The sequence below is a fragment of the Diorhabda carinulata genome, chromosome 6 (genome assembly GCF_026250575.1).
Source record: "Diorhabda carinulata isolate Delta chromosome 6, icDioCari1.1, whole genome shotgun sequence".
NCBI lineage: Eukaryota > Metazoa > Arthropoda > Insecta > Coleoptera > Chrysomelidae > Diorhabda > Diorhabda carinulata.
This window is the reverse complement of record NC_079465.1, coordinates 18,160,918-18,180,501: the sequence shown is the minus strand read 5'-3', so window position 1 is coordinate 18,180,501 and position 19,584 is coordinate 18,160,918. Positions and strand designations below refer to the sequence as shown.

The 19,584-nt window shown below is 31.1% G+C and overlaps 2 protein-coding genes across 2 annotated transcripts in view; both read right to left on the bottom strand.

Moving 5' to 3' along the window:
- The window catches only part of LOC130895705 (cerebellar degeneration-related protein 2), a 171,589-nt gene extending 158,446 nt beyond the window's left edge, over window positions 1–13,143 (bottom strand). Inside the window, exon 1 of the mRNA XM_057803179.1 lies at window positions 12,773–13,143. Coding sequence (XP_057659162.1) covers window positions 12,773–12,842 — 70 coding nt within the window. The 5' untranslated portion in view covers window positions 12,843–13,143. The remainder of the gene's footprint in view (window positions 1–12,772) is intronic.
- A 5,469-nt stretch (window positions 13,144–18,612) lies between these two features.
- LOC130895151 (bolA-like protein 3) lies at window positions 18,613–19,147 on the bottom strand. Its single transcript, XM_057802321.1, has 2 exons — window positions 18,987–19,147; window positions 18,613–18,934 (listed from the first exon to the last, which is right to left on the bottom strand). Exons 1-2 carry the CDS (start codon window positions 19,059–19,061, stop codon window positions 18,674–18,676), a joined length of 336 nt encoding a protein of 111 aa, XP_057658304.1. The 5' UTR covers window positions 19,062–19,147; the 3' UTR covers window positions 18,613–18,673.
- Between the last annotated feature and the right edge of the window lie 437 nt (window positions 19,148–19,584).

The following is a 19,584-nucleotide window of genomic DNA, read 5'->3' as shown; positions in this document are numbered from 1 at the left end:
GAACAGCCACGCTGGAATATATTCGACAGCAGATATAATAGCTTCGCGGGAAATTTAAAATATAACGGAGGGGGTCGAATTGATCACATCCATGGGTCCAAATTGATAAATGTATTAGATTTATTTTTTATCTTTATCCTTTATCTTTTTCCTTTCATGATACAAGTATATAAAAGTTTCTAGAATGTACAGAGACTACAGTAAGGATACCGTTGACAGGCACTAGCGAAGGTTACTGAAGGAATATGGAGTCTACAGAGGCTGCTCGAAACTACGACATTCCTTATGGGACGTTAAATAATAAATACCACGATCACTATAATCGTTTTACAATCAACGAAGAAAGGGTTTTTATATCTGTGTGTGGAGACTGAATACAATGAATATGACCCGACCTAACTTAACCCAACCTAATCTAACGTGACCTAACCTAACCTAACCAAGGTCACAACGGATCTATTCTTTGCTTCAACGATATAACGATGTAGCTATGAAGAAGGTGTCTACTACAGATATTAATAGTTTTTAGCTATGATAAAATATACGTTCAAGATGATCCAGGAAATGATAAAATGTTTTTTACAGGGGAAAAAATATCCCGAGAGAGTCTGCAGCTTAACAAAAAGTGGTACATCCATTATGATGTGTGGCTCTGCCTCCATACATCGTTCACAAAAACGAAAAAATGGACAGAAAATGACCCAAAAGCGTAAAACCAAATATTTCATGAATGAGTTACTGCCAATAAAATTATGTTTCCGGTCTGTGAGATATGTTTGCATGAAAAAACTTAATTTTTGTTGGCTGCAGTACAAATTATTTGACAGTGTTCAATTTCACTTATACGATCAATTTGACCCCGAGATACCACATCTGAATTGGATCTGGCAGGGAATATGGAACGTTTGATGGTTCCTGCTAAGTTCACAGATCGTCTGTTCTATAATTTTCTTCAGTCATCAAATTGTCATCATTTTTCAATTGACAAGATTAAGAACTGTCATACTTTATCAATTAGTAATCTATAGATTATATAATAGTTGTAGATAAAGGATACAGCAAACATTTTCAACGAAATTATCTTTATTCATATGTATTATAAAGAGTTATTATGAATCCAGCTCCCTTACTATCAAAATATTTACTAAATTCTTACGGTCAATGATCCTCAAGGTTCATCCCCAGATTCAAACGAATATCGATACGAACCTGTTCGAGTTCATTAGCATACTTAGAATAGTTCGAATCTGTTATAAAGGATGTTTTAAAATGTAATTTTAACCGTTAATTCGCATTAATATAATTGGCAAAACAGGAACCTCTTCAGAACGCGCATTATAAAACCAGCGGAAATTATTCAAAAATAAGTAACGACAACTCCTTATCTGAAAACAAACATATTTTTAAACGTCTACTTTCTCATATTTGAAACTGTCATATTTGAAAAATATCAGAATCACTTTTTATTATTTTAATTGCATTTTTGTTAAGTATACCCCACATCCAAATCATTATTTGCCAAAATATTTCTAATTTTAATTTATAAAACAAAAAATAATTATCTTATTTTGTCCTTCTGCATCAGAGGGGTTTGTAATTCCACATTTAACCAATATTTCAATCCTTTAATGTTACCTGCTAATCCCTTTATTTTAATTAATTTCATAATAAACCAGTTTGATTTTGTCATTGCTGTAAGCGCGTCAACAGTTTTCTTTTTCGTAAAATAGTGGTCAAATTATCAAATATTGGTTCTGATTGACACCTCCCGCAAGCCAAAGCTCATCACGCCCACCAAATACCCTAGCTCTTGCGCATTCATTGAGGACCTATCGATCTATTATGTACACTGTTTACCTATCAACATGACTTTACATCTCTCTGTCAATCGATCGATCCCATTAATCTTGGCTAGCAAGCTATTAAGTGAAGAACAGAGAGGATCTATCTGTGTAGTAAACTCCTCTTGAACAAACACGAAAAAGAAATAACCATTGAGACCACGAAAGCCCTGATGCTATGCAGAAACATCACCAGGAAGAATTGAGGCTGTAGCCGAAAGATGGCTATAATGAGACAGATTATCAAGTATGGAGTAGTGATCTGGGGCACTAGAATTGACCTGAAGACTACGAGATTCAATCTCTTGAAAGTACTGCATTTGTACAGCTTGGGCATCTTCATAAGACCTCAAATCGGCTTGAACGACATTAGAAAAAACATTAAAAAAGTAGATAGATATAGATAAAAACCAGTTGCTGGAACAATCTACAGATATCTAGCCAGGAAAAGATACTGCTGCAAAATTATAGCCAGTAAGATGTATTGAATGCTTCAACCGAAGGAAGAACAATCTAAGAATACTAATAGGAGTTTTGTCGAGGCGTTTCCATTTGAATAGACACTTGGAAATACTAGACTTAGCAGGAAAAGCAACGTGCAAATTCTGTTACGTACCTGGAAGCGTATAAAATTGAAGACACCCTAAAAGAAGATGGATTAATAGATCTACTATAACTACTATATAAACTGAGCATTCCTAAGAAAATAGGGCACAGAAGATCTTTTGGACCGCTGCATATGTACGAATGGAGTCTACCAAATAGAATGTTCTGAGCCTTGTTATAAAACAGGTAAATATTTAAATTAATCTTTCCATCTCCCTGTATAACTGTGTCGAATTTAAATCCTCAAAATGACGGAAGCATAGTAGTTACATCATCTCAAATACGACAAAATATACAGGATGTTTCGAAAAAGGTTTCTCCGTCCATAAAATAGGTAGAAAAGTGAAAAATAATTATTGTTTATTTAGTAAAAGCAATTATTGAATGCTATAAAGGGCGACTACTTTTTGGTGTATAATTGAATAACATTTATGTTCACTCGAAAATTTTATTACTAAATCTAGTTTTGAAAAAGTAATACTAAATGGTACGAGCCCTGTAACTAACGCCCTCTATGAAAGTCAGATGTAAAAACAAACTTATGAGATGTGTAGGATTCCAAAACATATTTGTATAGAATTTCATCATAATGTTACCATTAGTTTCAGCAACATCGTCAAAAATGTTTGTAATTTTTCTCTTCTTTTTTATCTTGAATACGGATGGTGTTAAAAAATGTGAATCACATTTTTTTGTATTAATTATATTATATTAATTATAATTAATTAATCATACTTGTTGTTCATAATTTGTAGAGAGTTTTACATTCTTAACTAGAATACAATCTCAGCGTTAAGTGGAATACATTAATATTAAAAAATGTATCTGAGTCATTTTTATAAAAAGATTATCAATTCAAAATAAAAATCCACATAAGCTTCAATAACAATATTATTAATTGTAATAAATGATATCCTTAAAGTTTCGAGTGTGAGAAAAAATATGAAGATAGAATTTCGTGTACTGTTCATATAGTAGTCCTTGAGCTGAAGGCCGAATATCTTTTACGAATCAAAAATTGACATTGTTCCAAAGCACTTGCGTCTATGGTTTAATAAGTCTGAAGACTATAAGCTCAGCATCTTTACCACATGTTGTGGTGGTTATTAACCTCGAAGATCAAGAAAACCAATATGAGCTGAATTGAACTGACGCGAGGACAAGGTTGATAGAAACCAATAGTGTATTCGTAAGAGTGTTAAACAATGAGGAGTTAGTTATAGTATATTTAGGAATTTACGTAAACAAACAAGGTGTATAATTATACAGAGCGTGAATTGTTCACTACCTATCCAGATAAAAAAAGGAACCGTTAAAGAATATAGATATATTTCTTATTTTCATACGTTTATGCTTCTAAATGTTCTTGATTTTAAGTCGCTTCTGTTTTAAAATCAGTTTTATCTGAGTCATTTCTAATATAAAGTTATCAATTCAAAATTTAAAACCACATAAGCTCCAATAACAATATTATTTAATTGTAATAAATAATATGCTCAAAGTTTCGAGTGTGAGAAAAATTTTGAAACTATAATAAATCCTTTCGATTCGAATTCATTCAAAACACCAAAACAGAATTTGTATGGCGTGTACTTCAGCCTACCATTTTCGCATTGAGGGAAATATATCAACGATATTTTCCAAAATTTAAGATGTAGAATCAAGCTTCCAAAGATATAGCTTCACATCAAAGCAACTGTTTAATGCGTAGCATCACTTTTTTTTTTAATTTATGGATAGAATTTCGTATACTGTTCTTATAGTAGTCCTTGAGCTGAATGGCAAATATCCTTTACGAATCAGAAATTGATATTGTTCCAAAGTACTTACGTCTATGGTTTAATAAGTCTGAAGACTATGAGCTTAGCATCTTTACGACGATGTTGTGGTGATCAACCTCGAATATCAGTTGTGTTGAACTGACGAGCGGACAAGGTTGATAAAAGCCAAAAGTGTATAGATTTATATAAAAGTAGTAATGTACATAGTTGGCAGTTTGTATAATTGTATATAATATCTTTATACTCATTGAACTTGACCATCAATAGATGTGTAATTGAAACCCAGTGATCTTGAAGATACAGTTCATTTCCCACTCTACACCATAATGTTTTAGAATAGGTGGATTGCCAGTCAAAGTCCGTTGTGTTGACTAGATGGCTCTCCAGACATGGCTCCTTTAGATTTTTGTATTTGAGATTACATTAAAAATCGAGTCACGACAAAGATATGATGCAAAGAGTCTCATTTGCTTTTAATGTTCTAACACTCGATCATATATCCAGAATTACAAGAAATCACATACTGAAAAGTCTATTGTTGGCTTTCAAATAATACGGACGTGATTCGGGACGCGATGATAAGAGACCTCAATATCGAACCTTATCACGATCAGAATTAATGTCTAAAACGAACAGATAAATAAGACGAAAAATTTAGTGTTTTCCCCAAAACATAACATATAAAAACTACTTGGTTAACAAATAAAAAAAAGAAATGTCCAGTTGCGGAGCAGTGAAAAAAATTCTTCAGAAGAAAGACATGGAAACTAAGAGCAGCGAAGAAGAATCAAGGAAGACGGTAAGAGATATAGAACACTACTTCCGAAGAAACAAACTAACTAAAATATCTCAAAATAAAAGTTTTGCTTCAGTTAGGGTAGAAGAGACATAAGGATTTTGAATAGGTAAGTAAATGTTTTGTAGAAGATGGTTAGTTTTGGTTAAGTTAAGTTAGGTTCTGACATAACCATCATAAAGTTTGACATTTTGAATGTTGAACGTACTTAGAACTTTTAGCTGTCGAAAAATTTTTTCGCGTCGGATGCCACATAAATTGACAATCGCTCAAAAAAAGATAATGTCGAGTGGTACAAAGAAATACTGAAAAAATATGAACCAGAAACTAAACAACAATCGACTGTATGGGTTCTTCAAGACGAACAAAATTCAACTATAGTTGTTAGCGCACGAAGTACTTCGAAGCAAATGGTCGCCTGTTTTTTCAGAATAACTGGACATATCACTGCCGGTCCATTACAGCAACGTAGAACAGTCAATTCTAATGATACATCAGCATTTGATTGCCAGAAGTTTTCGAAAAAATCAGGGAAACTAATCGCAGAAGACGAATCATTCTTCCCCATTACAATACGAGCTCTCACACATCAGTTCAAACAAAAACGTTTTTAAACAGTCAAAACATCGAATTGATGGGTCATCCGCAGTACTGTCCTTGTTTGGTACCCAATGATTTCTTCTTAGTCGTGAAGAAGCGGTTAATGCGTTCAAATCACATGTTTTGTAAATATCTCAATCGGAATGAAAAAAAATCCTCGACAATTGCTCCGAATGCATGCAATAGTGTATTGATCTTATTGGAGGAAATTATGAAAAACAATAAAGTCATATCCAATTATAAATATTTGTTCATTTCAAAACTTAAGTAGCAACCCTCGTATATGAAATTAATGGGTAAGCCCTTGTTGTTTGGTTACAGCTTCAAGTTATCAATGGATATATCCTTATTCACTTTGAACAATAACTTTCTCAAAATTTAAAAAACCAAATAAGAATATCTCGAAAATACATTTTTAGTATAGGACATTATGCCAAAATTTGATCTAAAATTCCATGTAGAATTTGAAAATATAAAGAAGATTAAGTTCTATTCAAAATAACTAAGTTAACGTCTACTTCCAGTATAACCGGAAATGCCACATTCAGGATAACGTTATATTTGAACTCAGCGCCATCTGCAGCTTCGTAATTTCATATTTTTAAAGGCCGATTGACAAGGTGTAAGATAGCATGCAAGAAATTGCAATTATTTCCTTGCAAGATCAAAATATTTCATAGACGAATATTGCATGTTGTTTGACATTATGCAGATCCCTTCCCACTGCCTTGCTTTTGGAGTCTGATAGACAATTAGCAAGGGAATTAAGCGAGAAAACATGAAAAAAATAGATAAGAATAGACGAAAAAACATTTGTAAAATAGGAAAATAAAACTTAACATTAGCAGATTAGTAACTTATTTGCGCATGCTTTTGAACAAGAAATATTGCGTCTTGCATTGCATTGTGCGTTGTCTTGCATCATGTCAAGCGGGCTTAACATAGCAGTAACAGTCAAAACTTTTCGAGCCACACCTATAGATATAGAATTATCACTTGGGATTTTCTAATTTACATTTTTTGATGTACTGTCCATGAACTTAATTGGCAAATTAACTCCAAGATATTTAATGAAATGATAGTCGAGGAAATCGTAGAATGCTCACTTACTCATTCTTAAATGTCTGCATCTAATAAAAAGATGAAATATTAAATTCCACAACATAAAATAATCATATACATAAATATTTTCTCGCTAGTCAACATTTCCTGAATGAAGAAATATTGGATTGAATAATTTTACAGTCCAGTTAATAAATAGTTTGTGTGTAAGTACACCGCGATGTTTATAGACCATTTTCAAATAATTACTTTCTTCTTTGGAATTCAATTTTAGTACCTAATTTGATTAAAAAAAATTGTGATATCACAAGTTAACGAACAAAAAATAAACAAATAGTTCTAAAGCTATGACATAACCTATGGATTGTTACGAAAATATTGACAATTCTTATCGTTTGTCAATTGGATAATGTTGACACTTCAATGAAATAATATTATCATTAAGAAAAACCAAATATGCAAATGGAGAACCTAAAAGATGTGCATAAATATGCAAATCGTTTAGTCAAAATATGCACAAAAATATGCTGACAAAAGTCTCATATATCAATTTTAATTTTCAGGAACAGGCATGGGAAAAAATGTTGAAAAAGTCTCTTGTACAAATCTAGCCACTGTCAATGTATCTTACAACCTTTTATCGAATAATTCAAACTATTCTATCACCATCATTATAAATAAATAAAATTAAATAAGACTAAAAATCATATCATTCAGCTGTGTAACTAAACACGACATTCATAACATATTCTGCTAGCTTCAATTTCAAATATTTTCGGAAGTATCTGGGCGATATATAACATCACTAAATAAATCGTGTGACTAACTAAGAAAAACACATTTTTTGACAAAAATCGATTATATTCATCAATCAAGAGCAATACAATCATTCCAACGCTTCCCTAACTTCTCGATGTCGTCCTTGTAGAAAGATTTGTCTTGCTTCTTCATTTGAGCTGAATTTCTTAACGGCGAGTTTCTTTTTGAAATTAGTCAATAGCCAGTAGTCATTGGGGGCCAGATCCAACTATACAGTGCATAATGAAGCAATTAGAAGTGTAATGTAGATAGAAATTTAAATTCTATTTTCGAACGAAAATCTGCAACTCTTTGATTCGATTTTTACGACTGCAATATTTTTAAGACCCAGATAACTATTTGATAAATCAATAAGTTAATTGAATAAAAATATTTTATTTTACTATTGTCCAAGATTTTATCATCTAATAAAGATCCATAACTCTATGATTGAATTAAATATACATATCCAAAATAGATCTATTGGAATTGGTTAATCTTTCTGCAATTGTGATTTTTATTAGACCCAAATAATTATTTAATAATCAAATTGTAAATTCTATATATAAGACAAACATTTTTTTCCAACTTTCTAATTTTTATTGCGTTTAATGCTCAACAAACATTGACCTACTGTCCAAGTACGGAGCCATTAAATGATGTTCAAAACGATTTTTCCTTAAAGGAATATTTACCCTCACCACTACAACCTATCGTACAAAAGTTTTATTCTTATGAAAATTCTCGTCAGTCTCCTGTGACAATTCAGATCTTTTTCTTCAGTTCTTTTTCTTCTTCTTGAACAGTAATGTAAGCTGCGGCTGCTAATAATAACTGACGTCTTCTTTGCAATAAAATTTTATCCATATTTAGGCACAACTGTTTCCACTGTTCTCAACACTTCTGATACCGGAAATAGAATACAGATACAGAAACTTTGGAAAAATGAAAGTCTGAAGTAATGAAAAGTCTGTACAGACATTCTATCCAAATGTTTGGGTAAAACTTTTTACTCCGACTTCATAGTCTGTACAAATATCTGTATACAGATATTTGTACAGAATTTTCATAGCGAAAAGTTAATAATTATTCCTGAATTATTCAAAAGTATTTTCTTAATTGTAGAATTTTTAGAAACGAAATATTTGAAATTAAAAAAAAACTGAGCGTCTTTACCAAAGTGAGCACATATTTGTCCGGTGCTAAAGACGACTGGAATGGCGGCCGAGCACAACATAGAAAAGAAATTGAACTAGTGGATCCATTCTTATAGGTAGTCCATGAAGATTAGAATAATTTATATTTTGTGCAATATATATATATATATATATATATATATATATATATATATATATATATATATATATATATATATATATATATTGAAATTTACATTTTGTTTGTCTTAATAATTATATAAAGCTTTGTTTTAATATTTTATTTATATTAACTACCTTAACATTAAATGTAATAATTTTTTATGAATAATTTTTTATTTGTAATATTGCAAAATGACAATAAAAATAGAATAACAAAGAAAAAGTATTATTAATTTATATGTTTAATTATTTAACTAATATTTTTATTTTATTTTATTAACAATATATTAAAAATCTATTTTTACAGGCAGCAACCTTGGACCAGTCCAATCGTGGGTATACCTGGGCATCCGGGATTGAAAACCAAGCGAGGGACATTATTATCATCCTTGAGTTTCGCTAAGCCTGGACCAGATTTGCAAACTAGCCTCAGACCTATCTAAGTAACTAAGCCTGGTTCAGGCTTGCAAATCAGTCTTGGGTCTATCTGGACAACCAGGCATGGCCGGGGTTGCAAAACAATGCGAGGGACATTGTTATGATCCCTGAGGTTCACCAAGCCTGGCCCAAACTTGTAAACTAGCCTCGGACCTATCTAACTAACTAAGCCTGGCTCATGCTTGCAAACCTGGACAACCAGGCTTGGCCCAGGGTTGCAAACCAAGCGGGGGACATTGTTATCATTCCAGAGTTCCGCCATGCCTGGGCCAAGAATGTCTTCCAAGGTAGGGCCAGAGCTGTACATACTTGGCACAAGTTTGGGCCTAGACTGGGCCCATAGTAAAATCCTATATGGGTACGAACAAAAATCTGTACCGTGTAGTCCCACCATAATTCGTTCAATTTAACCATCGTCGCCATCGACTTGTGAATCGGTGCGTTGTATGGGTAAAACAGTGGCTTTTTTTTCGTCATATGAAGCTGCGTGGAATAAATTTAACGTTATGGCTTTTTTACTTTTTTCACTCTACACTCAACAAACAACCGCTTCACTACAGACCGGTAAAATACAAGGTGCTTTAAAGATAGGGCGTAGAAAAACTATGTTTTAAGTACCTTGATATATAAATAACTATTTGCTAGCTCTTTAGAATATCGTCGCTAAAACGCCTATTATTACATGAACGATATAAAGTCCTATAGAATCAGTGGTCAATACACATATAATAATTTTATTGCCATTGATATAAGATTGATTATGAAGATATTAAGGATCACAATCTATGAAACTGTCAATGATATTGTGATAGTTGCTCTAGTTTTTACGACATCTTTATTTGGTTTTATATTACAAACATCGGAAAACATGAAACAAAATATATATAATATTCCTACAAAGTTTAAGCAAAAAAACTGTTGTGGAACTTTCACTTTTTTCAGCCGAAGGCAGATGATTTCAAAATAATGAAACTATAAAGATATTGTCGATTCATATATTGAAGGTTAGTCACGCCTATTGATTATCTGTGATAAACTATAGTGTGAGATTATATTAAACGCGACCAGAAATATAAACAAAGGTAATTGACATAGTACTTAATTTTAGTTAATTAATTTTATTTATTTTAGATAGAAATCTTCTGTAAAAGACTGTGCCTCGATCAATGGTTCTTCACTAAGCTCTTGAATAATCAACAGCATGTTTGAACGAACAAGTTTCGTCAACTTCTTACACATTTCGAGAGTAGTTTTGTAGAAATGCTTCCATAGATTAAACGCTCCATGGATTTTATTAAAAGGTCTTCAAATCTTTTGGAGTTTCGAATTTCTCAATAAAAAATTGATCTGTACAATAAGCAAACAAATTCAAATAACTCATCTCTCAATTTCTATTATGTCGATTGATAACATACTCAAAATAGACCATAATGAGATTTTCCAAAATATGTCAATACTTAGAAACATATTCAAATGATAAGAAAAGTCCATTTCTCAATGAAATTATCAATTCTAGTACTTGAAAATATATTAAAATGACTTCTTAAGAAATTGTTAAGAATGTCAATAACTATTCTTGAGAACATCTTCAAATGATACCTTATCAAAATATCAATTTCAGCACGTGAAAACATCTTCAAATTATCACCAATATAATGGTGTATATGAAATGTAAATTTCAGCACTTGAAAACGTTTACGAAAACCCCTCATCAAGTTATCAAAAAAGCCAATTTACCCTCAATGAAATTATCAATGGTAAGCACTTGAATGTGGAATAAAATTACCCCTAATAGAATTGTGAAAAAGCTAAATTCCATCCTTTAGGAATAACTCTTTATTAGATTGTCAAAAATATTAACTTCGGCACTGAACACCAAACTCAAACTATCTTCAATAAAATGAACTACAAAAAAAGTACTAAAAAACTAAATTTCAACCCTCAATCATAATGACCTCCAATGATCCTATATTAGATTGTGAATTTGAACACTTTTAAATATTATAAAATGAGATCTCGTTAAATTATTAGAAAGGTTGAGCGCTAATAAGAATAATTTGAAACTACCCCTTATTGGAATGATAAAAATAGAAATTCCGCCACTAGATAATATACTCAAATTGCCCCCAATGAATGTCAATGACAGTACTTTGATGTATATTAAATTAACCCTTGATAAAATTGTGAATAAGCTGATTTCACCCCTTAAGAAAAACTTCATATGATCCGCCATAAGTTGTCAAAAAAGTCAATTACTCTCAATAAATTACCAATATTAGATCTTGAAAATATACAGAAAACAATCCTGTAAATGGTTAAGATTTCAAACGACCCCTTAGTAAATTATCAAAAATCTCCGTTTTAGCACTAAACAACATACTCAAATCATCCTCAAAAAATTGTCATTGTCAGTACTTGAAAATATATGTATATGACCTCTAATGAAATTATAAAAGCTCATTTTCATCCCTTAAAAATAACTTTACAAGACCCCTTATAAAATTTTCAAAAACCTCAACTTTAGCACTAGACAACATACTAAAATTACCCTCAATTAATTATCAATATCAGATATTAATCTCAATCGGAGTACTAGACAACATACCTACTCAAATTATGCTGAAAAAAATTGTCATTTTCGGCCTTTGAGAGTCTATCAACCTGTCCCCCAATAAAATTATGAAAAAGATTAATTTAACTCCTCAAACTTCAAAAGAGCCCTGATTAAATTGTGGAAAATCTCGAGTTTAGCACTAGCAAACATACTCAAATTACCCACAAAGAATTGTCAATATCAGGTCTTAGAAATATATTGAGAACAGCCCAAAAAAATTGTTAAGAATGTCAATTTCACCTCTTCAAAACAACTTCGAAAACTGCTAATTAAATTGTCAAAAATTTCAATCTTAGTACTAGACAACTTACTCAAATTATTCTCAAAAAATTGTCATTTTCGACACTTGAAAGTCTATCAATCTGACCCCTAATAAAATTGTGAAAAAGATCAATTTTACTCGTCAAACACAACTTCAAAAGAGCCCTGAATAAATTTTTAACATCAGGTCTTGAAAATATATTGAGAACAAACCTAAATTATTAAGAATGTTCATTCCTCAAAAACAATCTTAAATGACCCCTTACTAAAATGTCAAAAATGTCGATTTTAACACTAGACAACATATTTAAATTACTTTAACTTTTTAAAAATATGTTAACAATTGAAAACTTATTTAAATTCAAAATTCTTGGAAAATGTGAATGTACTATTTTCTAAAAAGCAATTTAATTTTTTACAAATGTTTCTTATTTTCACCCCTCACAAAATTCTCAGGTGTGAAATAGAAATTCGTCTAATATTTAGTGTAGTGACTAGAATGTAACAAATCATTTCTATTTGTTCGAAATTTCAAGTTAAGTATCTCTAAAAAATAATACCATGCATGCAAAAAATGGGTAACAAAAAAGTTTTTCAATCAAATTTCAAAATAATACCGTCGATTCCTATCAAAGCAAAATTATATAATCAAGTACCTGCAATTGTCCAATTTTCCTCAGTTTGTAGCATCGACCAATCTAGTTGTAAGTCCTTAAAACTCGCCATTCTCGTCAATATAAATTATCCTGATTATTTTTATTCATTTCAAACTACGTATGAAACATTAGATAACTGCACTTAGTAAGCCGACACATCGTAGAAGAAAAATTTTTATCGCTTTTTTTCAATACCGGTTATTTATTTGTCCGAAGAAAAAATTATTTTGACATGTAAAGAAGATGATACTGAAGCACATGTTAGTGAACGAACTCAGCAGAAGTATATTTCATTTTTAAAGTCGCGCAGACTCGCACTATCAAATCAAGATTCCTGCCGAAGTGGTCATTCAACAGGTTTGCTTATACTCGTTTTTTACTATTTCGGTACTAAGCTACCGTACATATGTGAGCGGGATTGCCAGACTTGTCGATATTTCTTTATAAACTAATAATTATCAAAAAATCTTTTTAGATTTCATTTAAGCAATAATGTGAATAAAATTCAACAGAAAATACTTTTCATAGCGTTTTTATAAAACTAACAATTCAAAGAATTTCATCTCAAAAAAATTTTTTTATTGACAATGGTGTCATTACTAAATTCATTGAAGGTTAGAAAGTGTCATATTACACACCTCGACTTCCTGCCCTCATTTAAGAGTTCATAGAAACATTTAGACCAGTACCAGCACTGGCGTCTCCAGCAGTTATCTCTTTGATAGACAAATTACTTTGCTGTTGAATGACTGAGGTTTGTAAACTACTTGCAACGGCTTCAGAAGACATGGCACATTAGGACAGAATATTTGCAGTTTTGGTTTTATCCACATAAGCTTCTGCCACGGTACTAAATTTCCATCCCCCCGGCATATTTAATTGGAGTAAATTTGCACCGCTGATATTATGATATGATATGTAAAGGATATTAGATGGAAAAACGACACAGAAAAGCCACACAAACGTATAATAAAATAAATGTAATCAAATTTCGAAGCCACTAGCGGATGAGGCAAGGAAACGACTTGTCCCGAGCCTAAACAAAGGTAAACATGATTGACATGGAGGAATGATAATATGTAATTAGGGGCAGATTAAGAGTTTTAAAATGAGTTTTTTCAATAATTTTTGATTGATTTTAGATCTCCTCTGTTTTAAAATTAGTTTTTTTAATAATTCTTGATAGATTTTAGGTCTCTTCTGTTTAAAAATCAGTTTTTTTAACAATTTTTGAATGATTTTAGATCTTCTCTGTTTTAAAATTATTTTTTTTAATAATTTTTGATTGATTTTAGATCTCCTCTGTTTTAAAATTAGTTTTTTCAATAATTTTTGATTGATTTTAGATCTTCTCAGTTTTAAAATTAGTTTTTTCAACAATTTTTCTTTGATTTTAGATCTCCTCTGTTTTAAAATTAGTTTTTTTAATAATTTTTGATTGATTTTAGGCCCCTCCTATGTTTTTAACAATTTTTTATTGATTTTAGGTCTCTTCTGTTTTAAAATTAGTTTTTTTAACAATTTTTGATTGATTTTAGATCTTCTCTTTTTAAAATTAGTTTTTTCAACAATTTTTTATTGATTTTAGATCTCCTCTGTTTTAAAATTAGTTTTTTAATAATTTTTGATTGATTTTAGGCCCCTCCTATGTTTTTAACAATTTTTTATTGATTTTAGGTCTCTTCTGTTTTAAAATTAGTTTTTTTAATCATTTTTTATTGATTTTAGATCTCTTCTGTTTTAAAATTAGTTTTTTGTTGATTTTAAGTCTCTTCTGTTTTAAAATTAGTTTTTCCAATAATTTTTCACTCGTTTTAGGTCTCCTTCGGGAAAAATTAGTAATTGTATTGTGCCCAATTGACTGATTTCTTTTTTGGTTGTTACCATCATCACAGTGTCATATTTCTGGTATTATCTCATTTTCCAAATAATTACAATCAATATAAAGTGACAATCGACCTCAATCGGTTTCAAGTAATGCAAATCGACAATATCTGACAAAAGTAGCTGCCAATTCACCCAAATATATAAGACTAACCTAACATGACAAGTGATTGTAAGGATAGGTTAGGTTAGTTAATCAATTAGGAATTTTTTTTTGTTAAAGCTTCATCTCCAACTTCCATAAGCTCCGAATAAATTTTTTATTTCAATATATAAACAGTGATTATATGTAAAACTAGTTTTAACAAGGTAATCATGTAACTTTTAATTGTGAAGTAAGTATGGCTAGCAATTAAATAATAATCTAATATGTGCTTTCAATAGTTGTTTATGTAAAAGTGTTATACAATGGTTAACTAGGTAAACGTAAATGAATAAAATTGAATTCCATTTATCAGGTCAATACACACATAAAGAGAATGTAATAAAAAATAATATTACTTGAAGCAAGTGGTGCGATATAATCGAAAACAAGTTCACGATTTTTGTATATAATTTGCAGTTTATGGTACGTTAAATTGAAAAAAATGGAATTCAGTATAAAGTGTCAAGAATCTAATCATTATATCGATTATAACTGAAGGCGCGATATACGTAGTGTGGTCCGTGAGTTCTTGGCCTAACATGGAAGGAAATATATTCCACACACTTTTCAGAACGTCTAACTGAAGCATCTATGACACTAACACAATATGATGTTTCATAGTCCCTGTTAAATATTTTACTACTTAAGGCTTCTTTCATACGTATGCGTTTCCAATCGGTTCCGTTCGATTTCCATAGAAACCGGAAACGAATAAAACCTTGTCACATATACAAGGTTTTCTTAAGGTTTATATTATAATTTTGTATATTATACTTCTTTTTCTACCCATATCTGTATTGAATGAAGAAGACGCTGAATGAATTTTGCACTAGGCACTTGGTCAATTTTACTTTTTTATTAGTTTCTTCTTTTTCTTAAAGTACCATCTTCGGTTAAATTAGGTTAGGTAGAAGATTGGCAATCATCATGACTATTTGTATTTCATTCGCACCTGCTCTAAATAATTGGTTTGATGTGCAGTTATACCACTCCCTTAAGTTTCGCAGCCATCATATTCTTCGTCGTCCTAGACCTCTCTTTCCCTCTATCTTTCACTGCATAATCAATCTCTGAAATTCGTAAAATTTGCGTGAAACTTCTTCATTTGCGATTCTATCTGTCCATGATATTCGTAATATTCTTCTCAATATCCACATTTCAAAAGCTTCCGGTTTTTTCATTATTGCTTTGTTTAAAGTAGCTACCTCCATTCCGTACAGAAGTATTGAGTATATGTAACATTTTATCATTCTCATTTCCAATTCGTTATTCAAGTTTTTACATCGAAAGAAGTTTTTCAATTTATAAAATGCGCTGCGATCGATTTCAATTCTTAATTTTATATTTTCAGTGCTGTCATTTCTCGAATTAATCCAACTCCCTAGATAGGTATTTGTATATCTGTACTTTTTCAATGCGGTTATGTCCAATTTTTGGCTGTGAATTCTTATCATGCATTTTCGAGAAATGCATGCATTTCGTTTTATTTAAATTCATACTGCTCGCTGACCCTTTTTACCTTTTCTGTAATTCTTAGAAGATCTTCTATATTCTCCTCTATTAAGACAGTTTCGTCAGCATATCTTATGTTATTGACTTGGACTCCATTTACTCCCTCTTCTGCTAGTGCCTTCTGGATAATTACTTCCGAATATATATTAAATAGTATTGGTGATAATATGTAACCCTGTCCTTGCTCTATATTCATCTTGACTGTCTGGTTTTGATAAAGAGTTTCTATTATGTCGAAGTCTCTGTAATCTATTTCAGTATCTGTATCAATTCTTCTCGTCGGACTCTATCAAAAGCCTTCTCGAAATCAATAAAGCTCCAGCGTTGGATTAATACAATAAACCTAATTGAGTGTCACTCATACCCTCCTTCAGTTTTCGATAAATTCTACTGTGTATAACTTTCAAGAATGTCTTGAGCGTGTGACTCATTGGTGAAATAGTCCGATGTTCTTCGCATTTTCGAGCATTTATTTTCTTGGGAATTGTTATGAAAACGGATGTGTTAACTAATCTGATGGGATAGTGCCTATTTTATAAATAGTATTAAAAAGATTTGCCAATATTTAGTCTTCCTCAAACAGCTTAAGTAGTTCTACCGGTAGTTCATCAGGTCCAGGTGCCTTGTTATTCTTCATATTTTCGAGTGAACTAATCCACTTTCCAAATTCCTTATTTCTGATGTTGATCTTGCTATTCCGTTATTATCAAAAAGTTCTTGTATATATTCTGTTCATCTTTCTAATTTCTTTTGAGTGCCTATTATTATTTTGCCATCTTTATCCTCTAATAAGCTGTTCGGTTTTTGATTTTTGGTTCCTTTTAGCTGAGAGCTTTTAATTTCATCAAAATTATTTAAAATATCAACACAAACGTCTTTCTATGCTTCCTTCGTCTTAAATTTATCTTTACATTTTTTTGTCCCACATTACTGGGCTAGATTGTACTGCACAAATCAGCCTATCAACATCTGGTAAACTGCTAATTTTATCAGGAAATACTTAACAAAATAATAAAATTAAAAGGCTTTCTTGATACTAATATTTTTAAAACTTAATTGTATATTAAAATAGCAATAAAAATATAGGTACTTACCTTGAAGAGAAATTACTTTTAAATCAAATGGCTATCAGGTTGATACTGAAACAAACCTTGCATGTGTGAACGTTTCAATTTGCTTCAAACACGAGTTTAGACCTGATAAAAACCTGTTCGTGTCGAGGAGATATTCAATGATGTATTATTTCTATTAGATACCGAACAGAGACCGAAGTATCGTTGCACACCTTGTCGGTTGCAACCAAAAAATAACCGAACCGAATGTAACCGCATACGTATGAAACAGATCTAACTCGGTCCTGACCAAATCGAACGAAAAATAGTTACTAGAGGATGGATCAGGGCTAAATTGTTAGGTTAGGTCTTTCTCAAGGTTTGGTATTACTAGTTTGATTTATGACCCATCCGAATTTTGGATGTGGACCAAGTATAGGGTAATGTTTCACGGATGCAGGACTGTCCAACCAAACTGTAAAACACATTTATTCCCTTAGGCCCTGGAGAAGATTTGAAAATACGCCGAGTGGTCAGTAGAACCTATAAGGGCAATGGGGATGAGAGATTTTCAAGAGGTAGTAAAAAGAAAAAATTTGGTTCTGATCCCAGACTACACAACTAATCCAAAGATTGACACAAACAAAATGGAAGACTTTTGATGCCAGTGTCATTACAAAGTCGTACCTACCTATTTATCAGGCTATGTTAAATTTAGAAATTAATTTTAATTCAAAATCTTCATTTCATATTGCTCAATATTACTTTTTTTATATTGTTCTTTCTTACATTCAACACAGATCCACTTAAGTTCAAACACAACTTTAGTGGGCAAGTTTTAGTTCAAACATTAAAGTCATATTTTGTTTTATTTACCTCAAGTCTAAATAAAATTAACATAAACAGTAGTGCCACATTAAAAAAACTTGTAAAGCTATCTGTATATTTTACATTATTACATCTCTAATCAGTAAGGATATCTTCAAATTGTATGAACACCAAATTAACTAATAAAGAAAACATTTCATTCATTCATTTTTGTTTTGGCTTTCCTATAAAATTAACATTTATAAGTTTTTGGTATTTTTGAAATAGGGGTGCAATCTAATGAGCTTTGAACTATATTGCAGAAGCTGGAGTGAAATCTTAAAATAAGCCGAGTATTTTTGGTCCTATAAAATATGCTTCTGTTTTTACCTACCTTTATATAACCAAAAACTTCTTTATGTAGAAAATAAAACAATCTCTGTTAACTAAACTTTTATATACAAATAAAAACGTTTCTACAATTTATATACACAAAAAAAACTATTTAGTTTTTGTTTCCAAATGTAGACCATGTATTCTACTGATTTCATCTTTCAATGCATCATAAACTATTCTATGTTGTTTAGCCACTGACAAACCCTTGAATTCTGACGTTTCAACAGATACATTAAACATTGCTCCACAACCTCCAGATGTGTCTTCTACATTTATACTGGTTGCACTCGGAAATTTTCGTCGAAGCTTTTCTAATATTTGTTTTTCATTTACAGGTCCATTATTAGTTGTGAAATTTCTATTTGTCTAAAATATTCGAGATAAGTATAACATAAATTAAAAGGATTTGATTGATTACTTGAACACACCGAATATGCTGTATTGGAAGTAACGGTTGAGGGCAGTAGATAACACTTCGTAATATTTTCAACATTATTTTTAATATTTTTAAATTATTACTTTTCTTAAATTTGAAATAACCAAAAACTTGAAGCTCGAAATTGGTTAGAGTGATCTTCTTTTTTCTATATTTAGTTGTCATATTCGTGACCATAGAACTACACTTCTTCTATTAATCTGTTTTTAAATCTGCTTTTGATTAATCTTTTTTTAGACATAAGGCAAATTTAATGTGCAGATTATCAGTTAAAGTTAAAAAATAATAGAACATATCAAAGAAAAAGATTTTGGTATAGTTAGTTAATTTTTTATCAATTTATTAATAGTGTAATTACATAGGGAGATTGAAGGCTTCATATAACAAAACATCTGTTTTATGGGCTGCGTTCCACTAAGAGTTCAGAACCCCTGAAATACTCTTTTACCCGATCCATATGACGATTACAATCGTTGTGATTGTGACGAGAACGTTATGATGAACACTCACATAAAGGTATATTTCGAATGCAAATCGCGAGCGAAGTGGAAACATAGCTCACATGCTTGGCGTACGAACA